This window comes from Notamacropus eugenii, chromosome 4, assembly GCF_028372415.1.
Source record: "Notamacropus eugenii isolate mMacEug1 chromosome 4, mMacEug1.pri_v2, whole genome shotgun sequence".
Taxonomy (NCBI): domain Eukaryota; kingdom Metazoa; phylum Chordata; class Mammalia; order Diprotodontia; family Macropodidae; genus Notamacropus; species Notamacropus eugenii.
The window spans coordinates 39,186,280-39,205,817 of NC_092875.1; the positions used below are offsets into that span (position 1 = coordinate 39,186,280).

General features: G+C 46.9%; 2 protein-coding genes across 6 annotated transcripts in view; one reads left to right on the forward strand and one right to left on the reverse strand.

Moving 5' to 3' along the window:
* Positions 1 to 14,115, forward strand: part of DNAH10 (dynein axonemal heavy chain 10) — a 152,837-nt gene extending 138,722 nt beyond the window's left edge. Inside the window, exons 64-79 of the mRNA XM_072600672.1 lie at positions 476 to 705; positions 1,134 to 1,407; positions 2,556 to 2,660; positions 3,000 to 3,154; positions 3,704 to 3,858; positions 6,012 to 6,195; positions 7,360 to 7,560; positions 8,669 to 8,878; positions 9,085 to 9,180; positions 9,924 to 10,095; positions 10,950 to 11,081; positions 11,238 to 11,449; positions 11,563 to 11,730; positions 11,933 to 12,113; positions 13,034 to 13,179; positions 13,655 to 14,115. Coding sequence (XP_072456773.1) covers positions 476 to 705; positions 1,134 to 1,407; positions 2,556 to 2,660; positions 3,000 to 3,154; positions 3,704 to 3,858; positions 6,012 to 6,195; positions 7,360 to 7,560; positions 8,669 to 8,878; positions 9,085 to 9,180; positions 9,924 to 10,095; positions 10,950 to 11,081; positions 11,238 to 11,449; positions 11,563 to 11,730; positions 11,933 to 12,113; positions 13,034 to 13,179; positions 13,655 to 13,801 — 2,768 coding nt within the window. The 3' untranslated portion in view covers positions 13,802 to 14,115. The remainder of the gene's footprint in view (positions 1 to 475; positions 706 to 1,133; positions 1,408 to 2,555; positions 2,661 to 2,999; positions 3,155 to 3,703; positions 3,859 to 6,011; positions 6,196 to 7,359; positions 7,561 to 8,668; positions 8,879 to 9,084; positions 9,181 to 9,923; positions 10,096 to 10,949; positions 11,082 to 11,237; positions 11,450 to 11,562; positions 11,731 to 11,932; positions 12,114 to 13,033; positions 13,180 to 13,654) is intronic.
* A 1,477-nt stretch (positions 14,116 to 15,592) lies between these two features.
* The window catches only part of CCDC92 (coiled-coil domain containing 92), a 44,763-nt gene continuing 40,817 nt past the window's right edge, over positions 15,593 to 19,538 (reverse strand). For all 5 annotated transcript variants that reach the window (XM_072600688.1, XM_072600687.1, XM_072600686.1 and 2 more), the window contains exon 4: positions 15,593 to 16,994. In XM_072600688.1, coding sequence (XP_072456789.1) covers positions 16,234 to 16,994 — 761 coding nt within the window. In that variant the 3' untranslated portion in view covers positions 15,593 to 16,233. The remainder of the gene's footprint in view (positions 16,995 to 19,538) is intronic.

Here is a 19,538-nt window from a genome sequence, read left to right on the forward strand (position 1 = left end):
ACTTAGGGGCTATGATGTGCATAGATAAATAAATATGAGGTAATTTCTCACTACTCCTCTTTACTTTCCAGATATTCATAGTTACCCTTCACACAATTCACGTTCCAGCCAAAGTAACCTTTTGCTAACTCACTGAACTGAGGATCTCATTTCTTCTCTTTTTTGGGGGGTGCCAACACTGTCCCCTGTGCCTGGAATACTTTTCCTCCTCACCACTATGCCTTAGAAACTTTTCTTTCTTCAGGACTGAAGTTCATGGGCCTTCTCCTTTGTAGAGGAAGTTCTCCCTGGTCTTTGCGATTATCATTTACTTTTGCATCTTCATGTTGCTCCTGAAGCACAGGGACTGGGGCACACTTTGGGGCACTGGCTGATTTATACTATGTGATGACACAAGGAAGAAAAGAAATCAGAGACACTGTGTACTTGGAAAGTCCTGAAAGTAAGGCCAGTCTCCATGTCACTCTGTCCACAGTCACTCTGAAAGGCCTAGAGGACCAGCTGCTCAGCGTCATTGTGGCCTACGAGAGGAGAGAACTGGAGGAGCAAAGGGAGCATCTCATTCAGGAGACAAGTGAGAACAAGAACTTGCTCAAAGACCTGGAAGACTCTCTCCTCCGAGAATTGGCGACGTCCACAGGCAACATGTTGGATAACGTGGACTTGGTGCAGACGCTGGAGGAGACCAAGACAAAGGCCATGGAGGTAGGGAGAGCTCCTCACACGCTTGTTGGTGGAGTGGGTGTGTCTGCACGTGCTTGTGCCTGGCGCAAGGTTGCTCCTCTGGGGTCACCATTACATGTAGGGGACAGAATGATGGGTGTGGAGTCCGGAAGTCCTGGGGGGACAGGAAGGAGGCAGCTAAAGTGGGTGAGAGCTGTGGCCAGGGACCAAAGCCACAGACGAGTTATGCCCTTGTGTCCTGGGGCCCTTGTGGCAGGGTCACCCTGTGAATCCCATCTACCTGGCAGATTTCTTTCAGTTATTTGAAAGCATCACTCTCACATGTTGACTTTCTTTTCTCTCTAATTTTCCAGCCCATCACAAAATTGCACCTTCATGATTTTACAGGCATCCTGTCTGTGAAAAACAAAAACAAAAAACCCATGTTCTCATGCAGACCTTTCCTTTAGGTGTCAGAGAAACTCAAATTGGCTGAAAAGACAGCAGTGGACATTGACCGACTGCGTGATGGCTACCGGCCTGCTGCCAAGAGGGGCGCCATCTTGTTCTTTGTTTTATCAGAAATGGCACTTGTGAACACCATGTATCAGTATTCGTTGTCGGCCTTCTTAGATGTCTTCATTTTATCACTTAAGAAATCTTTGCCTGATTCTTTTCTACCAAGGAGGTTAAAAAACATTATGGACACTCTAACATTCAACATCTACAACTATGGCTGCACAGGTTGGCATAACTCTCCAGTAAGAGGAATATATGTCCTCAGTTTTGTGGGCATGGCAGGTCCTCAGTAAGAGTCATGGAATTTAAGGGGGTTATGTCAGTTACATAAGTTGTGGTAATCTAAGTGTAATACACGTAGTCACATCCCTGACTTTAGGGAAACCTGTCTATGAAAATTTGTATTTACAGAGATTGTGATTGGTAATTCACTTTATAAGAATTTTGAAAGAGTTCATTAAAATGGCAGAATTACAGAATTTCAGATTTGGAAGGGACCTCAGAGACCACCTAGGTCATCCTTTACCTGAATAAGAATATCCACTACTACATATTCAATTAGTGTCTCCAGGCAGAGGAACCTATTTCCTTCTGAAGCAGAAAATTGTAGTTTTATAAAGCTCTGATTGTTAGAAAACTGATTCTTATTTCAAACAAAAATCTCTCTCTCTCTCCTTTCCTCCCTCCCTCTTTCTCTTTCTTTTTTCAAACTCTGTCCTCTCTCTTTCTTTCCTTCTCTCCCTCTCTCCCTTTGTCTTATCAACAAACATGAGATATTTCTACCTCTTTCCCCTAGTCTAAAAACCTGTTCAAAAAGGAAGATGTGTTTAACTGAAATTGTCTTTTATTCCTTTAAAAAAAATTTTGTTTTTCAATTAACAAGCACTTATTTTCTCCCCCTCCTTCCCCTATTCCCCATTCAGTTTAAAAGAACTAGGTAACTGCACTAAGCACTGGGAACACAAATAAAGGCAATCCCCCCACCCCCAAGAACAAGAACAAACAACCATGTTCTCTTACCTTCAAGGAGCTCCCGTCCTAATGGGGAGATGTCATATAAATAACCATGCCAGCTACCTAGAGAATGAATGGAAGGTGACCTGAAGGGGAAGGCACTAACAGCCAGGGGGACCAGAAAGGGCCTCTTGCAGAAGGTGGGGATGAGAGTTGAATTTTAAAGGAAGCCAGGGGAACCAGGAGGAGGAGGGAGGAGTAAAGAGTTTCCAGGCCTGAGCCAGAAGATGTGCCGTGCCCTATTCGAAGGGGAAGCCGGCCAGGATAGCTAGACAGCAGAGGGGTGGAGGGCCTGTTTAACTGACTGGATTGGATTGGATTGGACACTTCTTCAGTCTTCCCTGGTGATTTCTCTACAGGGCTATTTGAGAGACACAAGCTGCTCTTTTCTTTTAACATGACCATCAAGATAGAGCAAGCGGATGGCCGGGTCCCTCAGGAAGAGCTGGATTTCTTTTTGAAAGGTACCAAGTCTGCACAATTTCACATTTCTCCCTCAGCTTTCCTAATCTATACTGATAACCTAAATCAAATTGGATTAGCTTGACAACATGCTTGATAACATGGCTTTGTACTTTGTAGTTTTGATGAGAATGTAGCTGAGATGATTTCACAGTGAGCCATCACGTCAGGGTGATGAGTTTGACTGATTGGACTCATTTGATAGAAATGATGAACATTCTCTTTCAATTCCAGTGTCCCTTGTCCACATACAAGAGAAAGGGAAGTGCTTAGGATTGTGTGTCATCTAGGTGTCCACTGGCAGATCCCAAGGGTTTCCTGTCTTTCCTTGTTGTGAACAGGAAACATTTCCTTGGAGAAAAGCAAGCAAAAGAAACCTTGCACCTGGCTGGCTGATCAGGGATGGGAAGACATTATGCTTTTATCAGAGCTATTTCCAGACACCTTTAAGAGGCTTCCTGAAGACTTAGAGAAGCAGAATGACATCTGGAAGGAGGTGAGCTATGTGACTGTGTCTGCACATGCTTGCATCTTCTCCTAATTGCCTTGTAATTCCCAAACTACTGCTTTGGCTGAAGCTGGGGATTTCTAACCTGGGGTCTACAAACTTTATTTAAAAAATACTTTTTTTTGTTAACTGAATTTCAGTATCATTGGTTTCCTGATTGATTCTAGCTGTTTTATTTAATGCATTTGAAAACATGATTCTGAGAAGAAGTCTGTAAGCTTCCCCAGATTGACTGACAAAGGGGCCCATGACACAAGAAAAGTTAAGAACCTAAACTTGGAAGGTTTAGGCCTTTCTAGACTAGAATCCTTTTTTGGATTGTTAGGTAACAGATTGATCTGTGCATCTCATCCCCATTCCTCTACTGATATCTCTTTATAAGCTGGAAATCCACAAGCATTGCTAAATTAAATTGTCCTCCTTGAGTTAGACTTTTAACTAGTTGGCTGGGAGATGAGAGGGAAAGCAGAGACTGTCCCATGACAACTGGGTCCACATCCTTTTTGATTTGATCAACTCTTCTGTCTTTTGTCCCAGTGGTATGACCTGGATTCACTGGAACAGTTTCCATTCCCCTTGGGCTATGATAGCCGTGTGACCGATTTCGAGAAGCTGCTTATTCTTCGATGTTTCCGAGTGGACCGGGTATATCGGGCAGTTACTGACTATGTGACTGTGACCATGGGGGAGAAGTAAGTAAGAGGTTTTTACTTAACCCTGTCTATAGCCTACGTCATCTTCCCTGGGATTTGCAGGAAGAGTTTTGTAATGATGGAGAAAGCTTTGGGATCTCTTCAGTCACTGTAAAGAAGATACGTCTATCACATGCACTGTTCACTCAATAAATATGTGATGAAAGTGTCAGGAAGCCTGACGGTAATTTCCCCATTGGTCTCCCTCCATTCTCCAGCTTCCTGACCCATCCTCCACACATCTACAGAAGTGATCATTCTAACTTAATCAATCAGTCAATTCATCAACAAGTGTTCAATAGGCATCACCTGTGTGCTAGGCACTGTGCTGAGCACTGGGGGTAGAGAGACAAAAGGGACCACCTCTACCCTGCAGGAGGTAACAATCCGTTGGGCAAAACAACAGGCACATAAGGTACACAAAAGGAATACAAGGCAGTGTTGGGAGGGAGGGCACTAAGTACTAGGGATATAAGAAGAAGCAAAAAGCAGTCCCTTTTACAGTCTCATGGGGAGACAACAAGCAGACAAGTATATACAAACAGGCTCTGTACGGGATAAATAATTAAAGATGTAAAACAGGGAATAATGAAGAGAGAGAAGGTGCTAGACTTAAAAAAGATTAGGTAAAGCTTCCCATAGAGAATGGGATTGTAGTTGGGACTTAAAGGACGCTCCAGAAGGTCAACTGGCAGATTTGAGGGGAGAGGGTGCTGCAGATCTGGGGAACACTGTGAGAAAATGCTTGGATTGTTTGTGGAACAGCCAGGAGGCCACAGAGCACATGTCAGGAAGTGAGGTGTGAGAAGGCTGGCAGCAAACAGAGCATTTTATATTTGATCCTGGAGGTGAGGGTGAGCTACTGCAGTGTGCTGAAGAGGGGGTGACATGGTCAAATTTGTGCTCAAGGTAAATCACTTTAGTGACTGAATGGAGGGCGAATTGGAATAGGGAGAGACTGAGGCAGGCAGATCTACCAGCAGCTATTATAATTGTCCAGGCATGAGATGATGAGGGTCTGCACCAGGGTGGGGGCAGTGTCAGAAGAGAGAAAGGGGCATATTTGAGAGATGTTGAAAAGGTGAAATCAACAGGTCTTGGTAATAGCTTGGATTTGGGTGGGGAGGGAGGTGAAAGATGGAGGAGAATCCGGGGTGACTCTTAGGTTGTAAGCCTATGGGCCTGGGAGGATGATGTACTCTCTATATTAATAGGGAAGGTAGGAGGTGTGGGGAGGGTTTAGGGAGAAAGATAATGACCTCTGTTTGTTGAGTTTACAATGTCTATTGGACATCCAGTTCAAGATGTGACATTGGAGGTCAGCAGAGAGATTGGGGCAGGAAAGGTAGATTTAAGAATCATCACGAGTCCTAATTAGATCCATGGAAACTGATGGGAATAATGGCTGGTGTGAAATGGAGGAAGACATAAATAAAAAGGCTGGAGTCGGATTACAAAGTGCTTAACATGCCAAACAGAAGAGTTTGTATTTCATCCTAAAGGCAATAGTGAGCCTCTGGAGCTTCTTGAGCAAGATAGCACTATGTTCTTGTGCTTTAGCCATGTGACTCTGGAAGCTTTGTGGAAGACAGGCTGGAGGGGGAGAGGTGAGAGGTCAGAGAGGAAGTCAATTGAGCATGACTTCATGGTAGTTGTCCTATTGGTTCAGTTGGGCCTTGGATTACAGAGACATTATTGGTCTCTTGTGGGGCACACAAAAAGCCTTTCCAGCTAGGTGGCACCCGCTGGGGCTTCATACAGAGCTCCAATGTCACACCATGATAGGCGTCAGAGGAGAAGTTTGTTAAAGGCTTTCCACGCACATGTCAGTCTATGCATGTCTCCTACAAAGTGATGAAGGACCCCCAAACTTGTTACCGAATTCCCAATGAACTGGATTGTCTGGTTTACATTTTCCTTCCTATTTAATCTGTCAGCTTGACAGATCATGAGCAGTGATGACTAAACTTTGAATCTGGGGGTCTCTAGCCTCCTTTCCCAGCTGTAGTTGATGAATACCAAGAAAGCCATTGACACTGAATTCATGTTTCCAACTTCAAGAATCATCTGCTAATTAAATTTCCTCCTCAAAGAGAGGAGAATAATTCTGTGGGCAAGTGAAAAACCTTATCTGGGCTCTTTCTCCTGCATAGGTATGTTCAACCCCCAATGATCAGCTTTGAAGCCATTTTTGAACAGAGCACTCCAAATTCACCTATTGTTTTCATTCTGAGTCCTGGCTCCGACCCTGCCAGTGATCTGATGAAATTAGCTGATAGATGTGGCTTTGGAGGAAATCGCCTCAAATTCCTTGCAATGGGTCAAGGCCAAGAGAGGGTAATTTGTTCTGGTGAAGTTTTAGTTCCTTAACTAAAGTTTGTGTGTGTGTGTGTGTGTGTGTGGGTGTGTGTGTATGTGTCTGTCTGTCTGTCTGTCTGTCTTGTCTTGTCTTTGCAGGGATCTGAGAAGTTGAGGTAGCTTTTTGTATGTTGGTATTTACCTTCATGCTTTAACCCAAGGACAGTTTTCCTACAGCTCTTCTCCTGAAAATGAGTTGCATTTCTCTTTACGGAATAGTAACTTACCCAGAATTTTACATGAGGACCCTTTTTATTACATAGATTCAGAGATATTGAGGGTTAAATTATGACCAAAAAAAACATAAGTCCATGGAGTCAAAGCCCAGCACAATATAATCTTCTAGTCAAGTATTTGTTAGTTCTATCAAACCACTATGATAAAGAAGAGACCACTGTTCTTGGAAATTTGCTATTTTTTTTTTTTAACACTGAGGAAGATTACTATGATTTACAGAACATGTATTCCGTGTTTCCCAAAACAGTGTAGGGTCTACATCCTCGGCATGGTCACCATGGAGCAGAGCTGTTACACTTGCGATGCTCTAAGCAATGTGGAGTTGTCTAAAATCCACTTGGATTTGCCCTGGGCGTAGCTGTGTGTCTGCGCAAGCAGCTGTTGGCCCAATGCAGTTCCATATAGAAAAGTCAACCCTTCTCATGATCATGTGCTGAGGTTGGAATAAGTCCCTGGGACAAGTATTGTCTGGACTTTTTATGCTGGGTCCAGGCCTGGGTCTGATAGATTCAAGGTGAAATATTGGGTGTTGGTTCAGACTCATGATTTTAGTGGTGTAAAGAGCTTCTGATGTAGAAGCACTGCTCACCACCCCAGAGCAGGGACTCCTCAATAATGAATAGTCTTAGAGAGCTGGGGTGGGGGAAATGGAGAGGTTTGGTGACTCACCTTGGGCTGTACCACTGATAAATGACAGGGTAGGACTTGAACCCAGGGACCGGGCTGCCTCACCACAGTGCTTATAGAGTTATGGTTTTCAATCCTTCCTCTGACGCTTCGTAGCTGTGTGACTAAGTTACTTCATCTCCCTGGGCCAGTTTAATCTTCTGTGACAGGAGAGGGTTGGGCTTATTCTGCTCAGAGGCCACTAGCTCATGATCTTTCTGCTGTGATTGGTTGGCACAGGTGGCATTGCAGTTGCTGGAGACTGCTGTGGCCCGGGGTCAGTGGCTGATGCTACAGAACTGTCACCTTCTTGTCAAATGGCTTAAGGACCTGGAGAAATCTCTGGAGAGAATCACAAAGCCCCACCCCGACTTCCGCCTGTGGCTCACCACTGACCCCACTAAAGGCTTCCCGATTGGAATCCTGCAGAAATCCTTAAAGGTACAGGGCTGGGAGACACAGACCCAGCCATCTGTCTGTCCATCCATCTGTCCACATCACTGGAGGTCCAGCACTGTTGGGTAGCTCAGCAGGGAGAATGAAGACCACCCCCTCCTGCCTTCCTGCTCTGCTGTCTGCAGTCCTTGTTTGAGGAGGATCTTGGCCTGGGCTGTGGGGACTCAGAGATAGGTTTGAATTCTGAATCTTTCTACTGGCTCAGGCTGTGACCTCAGGGAATCTACTCTTCCTCTCTAGATGTTAGTGTTTTTCTCTGTAAATTGAAGGAGCTGGAGGAGATCCTATCAAGGGATCTTTTTTAGCTCTTTGTATGCTTGGGACAAGGCTGGCACTTGGGAGAAAAGTCTCCTTGAATAATCAGATACTGTTAGCTGCATGTCCACTGTATGTGATCACAGAGATGAGAAACTGTGTCTCTTCTCTCTGTTTTAAAAGTACAGGCATGCATGGGGTGTTGGAGTAATGGGGGCCAACCGTGGAGCATATGTGTGGCTGGGGTTGGGATGGGAACCTGTGCTCTGGCCCCTTGCTAATAGACATGTAAAACTGGCCTTAATGTGGCCTTTCCTAGAGGCCAGAGCACAGATCATGCCTTCTGTCTGACCATGGACCTGCCCCTGGACCTGCCCATGATCCCAGAGACAGCAGTAACAATAGCCAGACTCTGTTCTAATCAGAGGTTTCTCCCTCACCCCTATTCCCATCAGCTCAGAGTACATGACCCACGTTGCTCAATTGATTATCACAGGCATCATTTTGGAAAAGTTTTTTTTTTTCCATGCATCCCCTAACCCCCCAGCCCCCGCTGAGCAGGTGTGGAGAAGATTTTAATCCCCTGCACTAGATACGTGAGGAACCCAACGATGAGAAACACTGGGGCTTCTTGAAGGACCACATCGAGTCAGTGAAAAAGGCAGGATAGAAATCTAGATCTTGTACAGCTGACAGCATGATGTGCATTGTTGGCTGGGGGACCAGGAGCCCGGGAGGAGAAGCTAAATCCACACATTCTGCAACCACACATGATTCTCCTCCTCAGAGAGGAGCTGCTGCACTCAGCCAATCTCCCTCTTTTTCCTCCACTCTGAAGGTAGTCACCGAGCCACCCAATGGCCTGAAGTTGAACATGCGGGCGACATACTTCAAGATCTCTCACGATATGCTGGAGCAGTGTCCTCATCCTGCCTACAAGTCCCTGATTTACGTGCTGGCCTTTTTCCATGCAGTCGTACAGGAGAGAAGAAAGTTTGGCAAGATTGGCTGGAATGTTCCCTATGACTTCAATGAGTCTGATTTCCAGGTTTAAAATAGTGGGGTTGATGCCACCATGCCTCTTCCTCTGCCAGGCGCTTGCTTCAATACTGTGGCGCCTTTGACTTTTGGCCTTTAAGTTTTAATGGGGGTGGGTGGGTCAGTTTCCAGGGTCCAGGGAAGACTCAGAGGCTTCAGGGTCCCCAGGGAGCAAAGTCTCCCTTGGTCTTCACAACCCTTGGCTTCTATCTCTAGGTCTGCATGGAAATCTTGAACACGTACTTGACAAAAGCCTTCCAACAAAATGACAACAAGATTCCCTGGGGAAGCCTCAAGTATCTCATTGGAGAGGTGAGCCCTTGGAGCCTGACCAGGGTCAGAGGTGAAGAGTAGGAAGGGGTCCTGGGGTGGGGCTGGCTTCTCCTCATTCTCTCTCTCCTTCATCCCATGGATTCTGATTTCAAGCAGAGACCCAAATGGGGGCTCCCGGGAGTCCCTCCTACTAAACATCACTGATAAAGGGAGATGCGGGATGACTATGCTAATAAATCAGACAATTCTTCTCCTTCATGGTCTGGATGCCTGAGCACACCAACCAGACCTTCTCTGCTCTTCCTTGCCGTGGTCGAGGTTATTTCGTGTGGATGGACCTTTCAAAGGCTTCCTCCAGGTTCTCATTCCTCAGAAGTCCAGGCATTGTTACATGTATTTGTTTAGATCCAAAATCTACAAAGGAATTTGGTCCCTCCAACATTGTTAGGTTAATGATTATCACTTAGAAGGTGCTTTTTGTCAGTTTGGAGACTCCTGTTTCAGGAAGTCAGAAAACTAAGTTACAATGTAACTCTAAAAATCATGCCTGCTCTGTACATAGAAGGGTGGTCTAGAGGATCGAGAACTGGCTATAGGTCCCCCCTAGGTCTCTCCTCTGTCCCCTTCTGGCTGTATGCAGATCACCCAGACAGGTGACTCAGCTTCTCAGTGTTCCCAAGAACTCTCTACCTTGGTAAAGAGTGTTTCCTCGTCAGGAGCTGAGGCCAGTCCAGTCAAACGTCCCCTGCTGGGCACTCAGGTAGATTCTGCCTTGTGTCTAGGTCATGTACGGAGGTCGGGCCATCGACAGCTTTGACAGGCGCATCCTGACCATCTACATGGATGAGTATCTGGGGGATTTCATCTTTGACACCTTCCAACCATTTCATTTCTTCCACAATAAGGAAGTTGATTATAAAATCCCAGAGGGTGATACCAAGGAGGATTTTGTAGGTGAGACTGCACAGATGCTGGAAACATATAACCAATTCTTACCCCCAGGATAGGTTTTGGTGATGTTCATTTCTGCAGCAATTCCCCTGATCCTTTTTTCTAACTGGACTTCTGGAGGGTGAGCTTGTTTGGTCAGTGACTTCCATTTTGGAGACAAACTGATCAGTCTAAGCCCTATCCCTTCATGTATATTTGGCATTCTCTCATGATGAAAATCTTCTTCAAGGGAGCTGAGTTAGCATTGAGCAGCATCCTGCGGAACACCTTTCCTCAGCATTCCTAGGAAACAGACCTCTAGAATGCAGGGACATCTTTGTTTAAAAGAACCTCACCTGCTGGGTGCAGTGGTACATACCTATAGTTCCCAGTGCTAGAAAGGCCGAAGCTGGTGGAACACTTGAGTTGGAACTAACGCTCATCCCGTGGCCATGCCAAGTCTGGAACCAGCGGGATGAGCTTGTGGGACCACCAGGTTGTCTAAGGAAGGGTCAGCTGGACCAGGTGGAAAATGGTGCAGGTCAAAGTTCCTATATAGTCATTGGTGGAGTTGTGTTTGTGGGTGGCCACCGTACTTCTGGTCTGTGTGAGATAGAGAGCCAGGCTCTAAAAACAAAGTAAATCACTCCTCAAAACACATCTGATGAGATATTATATGTAAGGCCCTTTGCAAACCCTAAAGTACCACGTATATGCTAGCCATCATTGCTATTATTAATATTACTATTTTTATGGGGATCAGCACTGCCATCTCTGGGGTCCCGAGGAGTAGTTTCTTGTTCCAAAGATTTCAGCCCATGGGGAGTCTGCTCATCCCTTCAGGAGTCCTGGTTTCTTTTGCTTACACTTTTTTACAGATGCAATTGAGTCGCTTCCACTAGCCAACACGCCCGAGGTATTTGGGCTCCATTCCAATGCTGAGATTGGATACTATACCCAGGCTGCTCGGGACATGTGGTCTCACCTGTTGGAATTACAGCCACAGACAGGTAGAGTCCTCTCATCAGGGGTATTTTGCCCCTTCAGAATAGCAGCTCTCAGCCTTGGGTAATGGTAATGTTTTCCCTTTCTCCACTGATGCTTTCCCTAGTGGCATCAGCAGCCTGCCTCAAGGATGAGGCAGATGAATGTTCTTCCTGTTTCAGGGGAATCTGGCACTGGCGTCAGCCGGGAGGATTATATTGCTCAGGTTGCCCAGGACATTGAAAACAAAATGCCCAAAGTGTTTGACTTGGACAGTATCCGTAAACACCTAGGGCTGAGCATCTCTCCCACGACGGTGGTGTTGCTGCAGGAGCTAGAGCGTTTTAACAAACTGACAATCCGGATGATGAAATCGCTGGCCGAACTCCAGAGGGTAAGTGGGGTGAGGTGGGAGGGAGGCAGGCAAGGTCTGGGGTCTTGAGGTTAGATGCTCATTGGTTGTTTTCTGAGCTGAGTGTGCTTGGGTTCTATCAATTCTGACAACAGGCCTTGGCTGGTGAAGTTGGGATGAGCAATGAGCTGGATGACGTGGCTCGGGCCCTTTTTATTGGTCAGATCCCAGGCATCTGGAGAAAACTTGCCCCTGACACCTTGAAGACCCTTGGAAACTGGATGGTGTACTTTTTGAGGAGGTTTACTCAGTACACAACTTGGGTAAGGCATGAGTAGTGTTGTCTTGTTGGTTTCAGGCTTTCCTGGGCAATAGAAGCAGCTCCTTGAGAATAGCCCTCCTTCTGTTGAAGCTTGTTGGAGGGTGCTACTCTTGGGTTGACCCCTTGCAGGGGCCAGAGAAGTGTCCTGGGCATTGTAAGTTGAGAAGAAGGTGGCAGAGTCACTGTTCTCTCTTTGTCTCCAGATTCTAGAGAGTGACCCCAATGTGATGTGGCTGTCAGGGCTGCACATCCCTGAGTCCTATCTCACAGCTCTGGTTCAAGCCACCTGTCGGAAGAATGGCTGGCCCCTGGATCGCTCCACTTTGTTTACCCAAGTGACCAAATTCCAGGATGCAGATGATGTGACTGAACGAGCAGGTCAAGGTATGGTCAACTCTAGGGGGCCAATCCCTCTGCAGGTCACCTCTGTCACCCTCACCCTCCTCCTGCCTGAACCTCCCGGCTGGGTCTGGCTTAAGTTATCAGTGATAGGACCAAGTCAGAAGGGATGATACATGGCCCAAGGGGGCCTGACCATGTGTCTGTCTGACCGCATTCTCAAGCTGGATGAGCTACAGAATGTTGCCCATTTCTCTTCACCTTGTACGTTGCTATTATTACCATCATCATTATATAAGGCTGCTCCTTTGATAATAATTCTTAAGTGGAGGACATCTCTAAACCAATTCATAATGGAAGGAGTAACTGAAAAAAGTTGTTAAAGAGACTGACACTTGTTTTTTTGATGTGAACCTTTCAGAAACATTACCCGGTGAAGTTCATGGCTCGTACCTCTAGCATCTTGTAGCTGGAGCTAGTGCCAGGGAAGACCTAATCCTAGATCTCCAGCTGGCACGGGCCCCCTGAACAAGCACAACTCTTAATCTTCCTATCTCACCCAGCCTAGAATGCAAAAAGGCTCAGGTCTAACTGTTGATCTGTGCAGCAGCATCCTACCATGCAGTTGCAATCTGCATGTAATTGTTAGTCATTTAGGGCATCAACGACAGCTATGGCATGGTTTCTCAAGGATCTGTGGAGGAAAAGTCTGAGGTTCCCCTCCCTCCCCTCTGCCTTTGGGGTTCCCAGAAGGGAGGGATATTTAATTAATTTATATTATTTAATTTCTTAGTGTCTGTTGAGTTGTTTCCCTGTGGATGTGGACAGGCAGATCGACATCACTGCAAGGATAATGCACCACAGGGAGATCTTAGCTCTGTGACTTTATCGGTGTACTTTATCGTTAAAGATCCATCCTCTCTTGCCATGGTTTCAGCTTCTCATTCTTCTCCTGGTATCTACAGGATGCTTTGTGTCGGGGCTGTATCTAGAAGGTGCTGACTGGGACATTGAGAAAGGCTGCCTTATTAAGAGCAAACCCAAAGTCTTAGTTGTGGACCTGCCCGTTCTGAAGATAATCCCCATCGAAGCCCATCGTCTCAAACTACAGGTTAAAGGGAGCAGCCCCAAGTCTTCTTTCCCAGCCCCTTTCCTCCTCATAGATATTCTACAAGTTCCTTGTTTTCTTTGCTTTTTTAGACTGAAGTGTTAGATAAGAAAGGCTTTAACAGTCTATCCTGGTATGGAATTCTTGGTGGGATTGTTTGGGTATGGCATACTCAAGATGGCAACTCACCTGATTGTTTCTGGAATAGCCATGCGGGAACCCATGGAAATAGGGCCTCATGGTAATCTGATTCAGATTGGGTTAGCTTCTGATAAGCTATCCCCACGCCATCACACCAATGTCAAAGGTTTCCTCTGATGACCATTCATCATCCTCTCAATGTGGGATGGGCACATTGCCTATTGAGTTCAATCAAATGATCACCCCTTTAAAACTTAGAGGCACCACATGGGCCATTTCTTATTCCTACAAGATCTTCTCTGAGACCTCACTGTTCTCTCCTTTCCTTGGCCTTTAGAATACCTTCCGAACACCTGTCTACACCACATCCATGAGAAGGAATGCGATGGGAATTGGTTTAGTTTTTGAAGCAGATCTCTTCACCACAAGGCACATTTCACACTGGGTGCTACAAGGCGTGTGCCTCACCTTGAATTCTGATTAGCTCTTGAATGGGAGAAACTGGATTTCCAATTCTAAGTTCTGATGATGGCTATAGATATTCTGGGAACTCGTGAAGAACCAGGACACCTGGAATCGTTCTCCAGGCATCGAAGCTCATTTGTATATATTTTTACAGTACAGGAGGGATTGTCATTGATGGTTTTGTATCTGAAAATAAACGTTTAACTTTTCCCGAGAATAATTCACTAACACAAATTAAGGGACAGTGGCTTCATTTACTTAATCTATATTTCCTTTTTAAAAAATGATTTGCTGTGTTTTAGAAATAAATATGATCAAAGAATTTTTAACATATGCTGGAAGTTTTTTTTTTTCTTCTCAGTGATCTCTTCTGAGTAGCTAAAGGTGCCTACCCGATGTCTTCTCGAGAGGAATGGTGTTCTAATGGGAATTACTAGAGGAATGTAAAGGTGTGTTTTAGTCTATGCCTCAATAATGCTTCTTTTCAAAAAAAGTGTTTCTTTGGACCATAATTATTAGCCCAGCTCAAAGCCCAGTCCTGTGCAAAAGGAAGGCTAAGATTAAGCTGACTGCTGGAAGAGAGACCAGGTCAGTGGGAGTCTCCATTCTGCAAAGGTCTGTGAAGTCCTAGTGTCATAGAATTAGAACTAGAAGAGATGGTAGAGGCCTCTAGTCCCACACCCTCATTTTACAAAAAAGTAACTGAGGCCTAGAGACAGGAGAGTGGCCTGTCCAAGGTCATTCAGTGACAAAGCCAAGATTCAAATCTGAGTCCTCAGACTCCAAATCCAGGGACTTTGTTTTTTTTAAAATGACTGAACCATGATGCAGCCTTTTTAGGTATCTCTCCCTGCTAGGGCATCCTGGTGAGTGACTTTGCTCTCATAATCATTTTGTCTTTAGTCTGTTATCTTTTGTGGGTGGATAGATGATTTTCTGAGTAGTTAATTCTTCAGTAGCTTTAATCAATCTCTTTTCTCCCAAATCCTAAATTTTGTATTATGTCCATCCTAAATCTGTAGCCTCAATTCGTAAGCTAGGTTATTCCTATAACCGAAGGAAGCTCATTTGGGAGCCAGCTGCTACCTATGGGGTGACAGGCTTCCCAGGGAAGACATGCTTGTCCATCGTGGGTGATGGGGCCTCTAAGCTGGAAGTGATTTGTGGGGGTTGGTTCCCTGCCAGGATAGTGCCCATCAGCTGGTGCCCAAGTAACTTTAATAGACCAAGGAAGGAGCAAGCCTAGCCTAGGGTTTGCTGGGGGACACTGGGTAGGGCATCAGAGGGGACCTCGGGAAAAACTTATTCAGATTTGTATAAGGCATATATTTTTTATAAACAGCTCCTTAAACCTAATTGCAGGAATACCTGAATGTTGAAATATAACCAAAAGGTTGCCTTTTCAGGACATGAAACCATGCCACAATTTCAAAGTCTAAGGTTTGGAAAGGACCTTAAGAAGAGGCATCTAAGTCCTACCTGAGAATCCCTGGTTTTCCATATTCTGATTAAAGAAGCCCAGTGGGGGTAGGGGATGGGGGGAGGTGTGTGTTTGTGTGTGTGTATGTTTGGCTGAAAGGGGAGGGGAGCCCACCACCTTCCCACTAACTAGAAGTTTGGAAATGTCATCAACCTTTGGTCTCCTGCTGCAGCATCCAACCATTGTGCTCAGGGGGAACATGAGAAGGGGTCTTTCTGGACAAGCATCTATCTGAGGACAAACGACCCAGTGAATGAATGGACCCACTGCTCCTCCCCCTCCCTCTTACCCCTCCCTCAGGTGGTTAATAAATGACACAAAACAAAATGGTAGCAGGTTTAGAAAATAAAGTTTGTTGGGATCTTCAAAATTTGGAATAAAATATAACAAAAAATATGGACACACATTAGGGTCAAGGTGACATGTAGAGTAATGTCAATCTTATTTAGTTCCGTTTGACATATACATGTATCTGCATTGGTGTCAATGCCGCCCGTGAAAGGTTTGTCGTGAAATTACAATCATCTCCAGGGGTGTGTATGAACTATGACATACGGAGATACTGAAGACTCCAAGGGGGGATCGTAAGTCAGTTTCTACATGTTGTTCCAGCTTTATAATTAGGTATGTCACTATTCGGGTTCGTTAGTGTTACGCAGTAATGCAGACCGTGGCCTGTGCTTTCGTCCACATGGGCACTTGGAGTAAATGGATTGGAAGCGAGCATTCGGATACGCGGGTGTTTGGCCACAGCGTTTGGTAAATACAGGTTCTGCATCAGGAACGCGATCGTATTTTGGTTTGGGTGGAGGCGGAGGCGGGAGGAAGGGAAGGGGGACGAGAATAATTTGACAGATCTGAAAAAATTTGGCATGCGTGGGACTTAAAAAAAAGGGTGGGCGAATTTTCTTTCCTAGTAGTGATCACAGTGCATACACAGCGCGAGAACCGAGCGTCTCGGCGGCTCTGCCTTACACAGTCCGGTCAGTCCCTGAGTGCTTCCGAACGACCTTGCCTCCGTTCACCTGATCCACCGCTAGCGTCTCCACCTCGGGCTGCGCCGGGGCGGGCGGGCCGTGGTGGATGCGGTGCGCCACCCCGACGTGCGCCTTGTGCGCCTTGTCCCTGGCGGGGCTGTGCGGGTCCCCCGAGGGGCGCTCGGACGCAATGGGCGGGATGACCAGAGGCCGTTCCTTGAGGAGGTGCACGTCGGCCGACTCCCGGGCCAGCAGGAACGGGGTGGGGTCCGGCATGGCGTCCACGGGCTCGCGCAAGAGGAGCTTGCGGCCGTCCGAGCCCAGTCTGTACACGTCTTCCAGCTCCGGGTTGAGCGGCGCCGACAGGCTCTTCTTCATGCGGCGCCGCGGGGTCTCGGGGAGCTTGTCCTTGGGGGGCGCGGGCTTGTAGCCGGCCGGGGACGCGGCGCCCGCGTCGGCCGGGCTCAGCAGCAGCTTCTTCTTGGTGGCATGCAGCTGCGACGTGAGGTAGGCGATGGTGCCGGCGCGCTGCTCCAGCTCGCCCGACAGCACGCTCAGCTTGTGGCTCTTAAGCTTCAGCTCCTCCAGGTACTTCTTCTCGCGCTCCTTCACCGTGCTCTCCAGCACCGCGATCAGCGCGTTCTTCTGCTCCAGCTCCTGCAGCAGCGCCTGCTTCTCCGCCTCCTTCGCCCGGAGCTCGGCCTCCAGGTCTTCGCATCTTCGCTTCAGTTCGGTGCTTCGGGAGCTTCCGTCTCCTGCAACCACAAGCACGGAAAAGGGCGTGAGGGGGCCCTCGGGAGGGGTCCCGGAGCGCCGGGGGCCGGGGCTCCCGAGCCCCCTCTGCGCTCTGGCTTCCTTTCTCCATCCACCTGTCCGTCCATCTCTTCTTCTGTCTCTCTGACCCTTTCCATCTTTCTCTCTCCATCTACCTGTCCGTCCATCTCTCCCTCTGTCTCTCTGCCCCTCTCCCTTCCATCTGTATTCCTCTCTCCATCCACCTGTCCGTCCATCTCTTCTGTCTCTTTCTGTCTTTGCCCATCTCCCTTCCGTCTCTGTTTTCCTCTTTCCGTCCGTCTCTCCCTCTGTCTCTCTGCCCCTCTCCCTTCCATCTATATTCCTCTCTCCACCCACCTGTCTGTCCATCTCTTCCTTTGTCTCTTTCTCTTTCTGCCCCTCTCCCTTCCGCCTCTGTCTTCCTCTCTCCGTCCATCTCGCCGTCTCTCTGCCCCCCTCTGTCTTCCTCTCTCCATCCACCTGTCCGTCCATCTCCTCTCTCTCTCTGTCTGTCTCTGTCTGCCCCCCCGTCTGTCTCTTTGCTTCTTTCTCTCCTTTTGTCTCTCCCTTTCCTCTTTCTCTGTCCCTCTGTCTCTCCCTTTCCTCTCTGTCTCTGCCTGTCTTTCTCTCTGCCTCTATCTCTTTGTCTCTCTCCCTGTCTCTCTCTCTCCTCTTTCTCTGCCTCTCTTTCTGTTTCTCCCTCTCTGTCTCTTTGCTTCTCTTCCTGTCTCTCCCTTTCCTCCTTCTTTGTCTCTGTCTCTCTTACTCTCTTTGTGTCTCTTCCTCCTGTCTCTTGTCTCTCTTTTCCCTCTCCTCCGTCTGTTTTTCCCTCCCTCCCTCTCCCCACCTTACTCCTACCCCCCCAGAGCCATCTCCTCCTCCACCCCAGCTGTCTGTCCCTCTGACAATCATTAATTCACTTTGTACCTTAATCTGCTTATCTGTAAAACAGGAAAGCAGTACAGATCCACCTCTTTGGGGGCAATAAGCATTCAGTAAACGCTTTACAACAGCAGAGGAAGGGGAGATCGCGCCATGAGGTGGAGAACCTCTCTCTACTGGGAATCAGGAAACATGACTTATGTTCCCAGCTCTACAACCTGGCTCATATAATTTAATCTCTCTTCAATTTTTAATCTTTGGGCTCCTTCATCTTTAAAATGATGGGACTGGAGGGTGGACAGTGGATGAGATGATCTCTAAGGCCTCTTCCAGGTCAACATTTATTGTTCGACAAGCTTGGACTCCGGAAGACCTGAGTTCCATTGTGGCCTTAGACACTTACTGGCTGTGTGACCCTGGTCAAGTCATTTCACCAGTTTGCCTCAGTTTCCTCATCTGTAAAATGGGGATCATAATAGCACCTACCTCTCCCAAGGTTGTCGAGGATCAAACGTGATAATAACCCTAAAAGCACTTAGCACGTTGCCTGGTACTTAGTAGGCACTATATAAATATTAGCTGTCATTAGTATCCTGTGTAATTGGAGGCATTCATAATCACCAGAAATAGACCCTTATTTATGTAGATATACTGAGCTGCATCAGCTCACACCATTACCTTGGAATTTAACTACTACCAAATTAATCTATTTTAGTTTTCTTAAGACAAATCCATTAAATCATTATTTGATTGCCTGTAAAGCACTCTTTTGAAAGGTGGCATCTTTGTTTTTCATAATAAGTACCCAAAAAACCCCTCCAGGGGTCTAATGAATCCCCAAAGGCAAAGTCCAGCTCTGCCCAAGTGAGTGGAACCTGAGCCCAGGAGCTCCCTCTACTTCTCCTATACCTTGTGGCATCAATCTGTTTCCTTGCTTATCTTCTCATCTCAGAAGAGCCAGGCCTTTCCCCCCACCCCAGCCCCCAGACACACCCATCTGCCAAGCTCACTTCCCTTCTGTCATTCCCCCAGTCTCCTCCTTGGTTTTCACTCATTCCCTCCATCTCTCCCTCCACAATGGAACCTTCCCTTCTACCTAGAAACATCCTGGGATTTCCACAGATTTCAGAGCTACCACATGATTGCCCTCCTACCTGAGATAACTGAATCTGCCAGGACAAAGACCAACTGCCATGAAGCTCCTCCCTCCTTGAGCCTGGACCTCAGCTTGGGCTGTGATTCCCCAACTGCCTCAAATCACCCCAGGAGCTCTGAGTGCTCTGCAGTTTTGGAGGCCCTGACACTCCACTAGTCAGATTTCTGTCCTCATTCTTCTTTCCACAAGGGCCTGTTGGGAAACAACCCTCATATGACTCTGCCTTTTATACATGAAATGGAGCTTAAGATATTTATTATGCTACCTCTCAGTTTGTGGGCCTGGAGTTGAAGTTTCCAAATCAGGCTAATCTAGGCACCAGCCAAACAATAAGAAATCTGTTTCTGGCACGATCTCATCCCTTCTCTTTGGGGGACACTTTGTAAAAGTATGACCAACCCACTTGTTGTCCCCAGGCTTTCCCTGGGCCTGCCTCCCTTGCTGCAGCACAGCTAAAGAAGGAAGTCCAGGAATATGCCCAGACTTC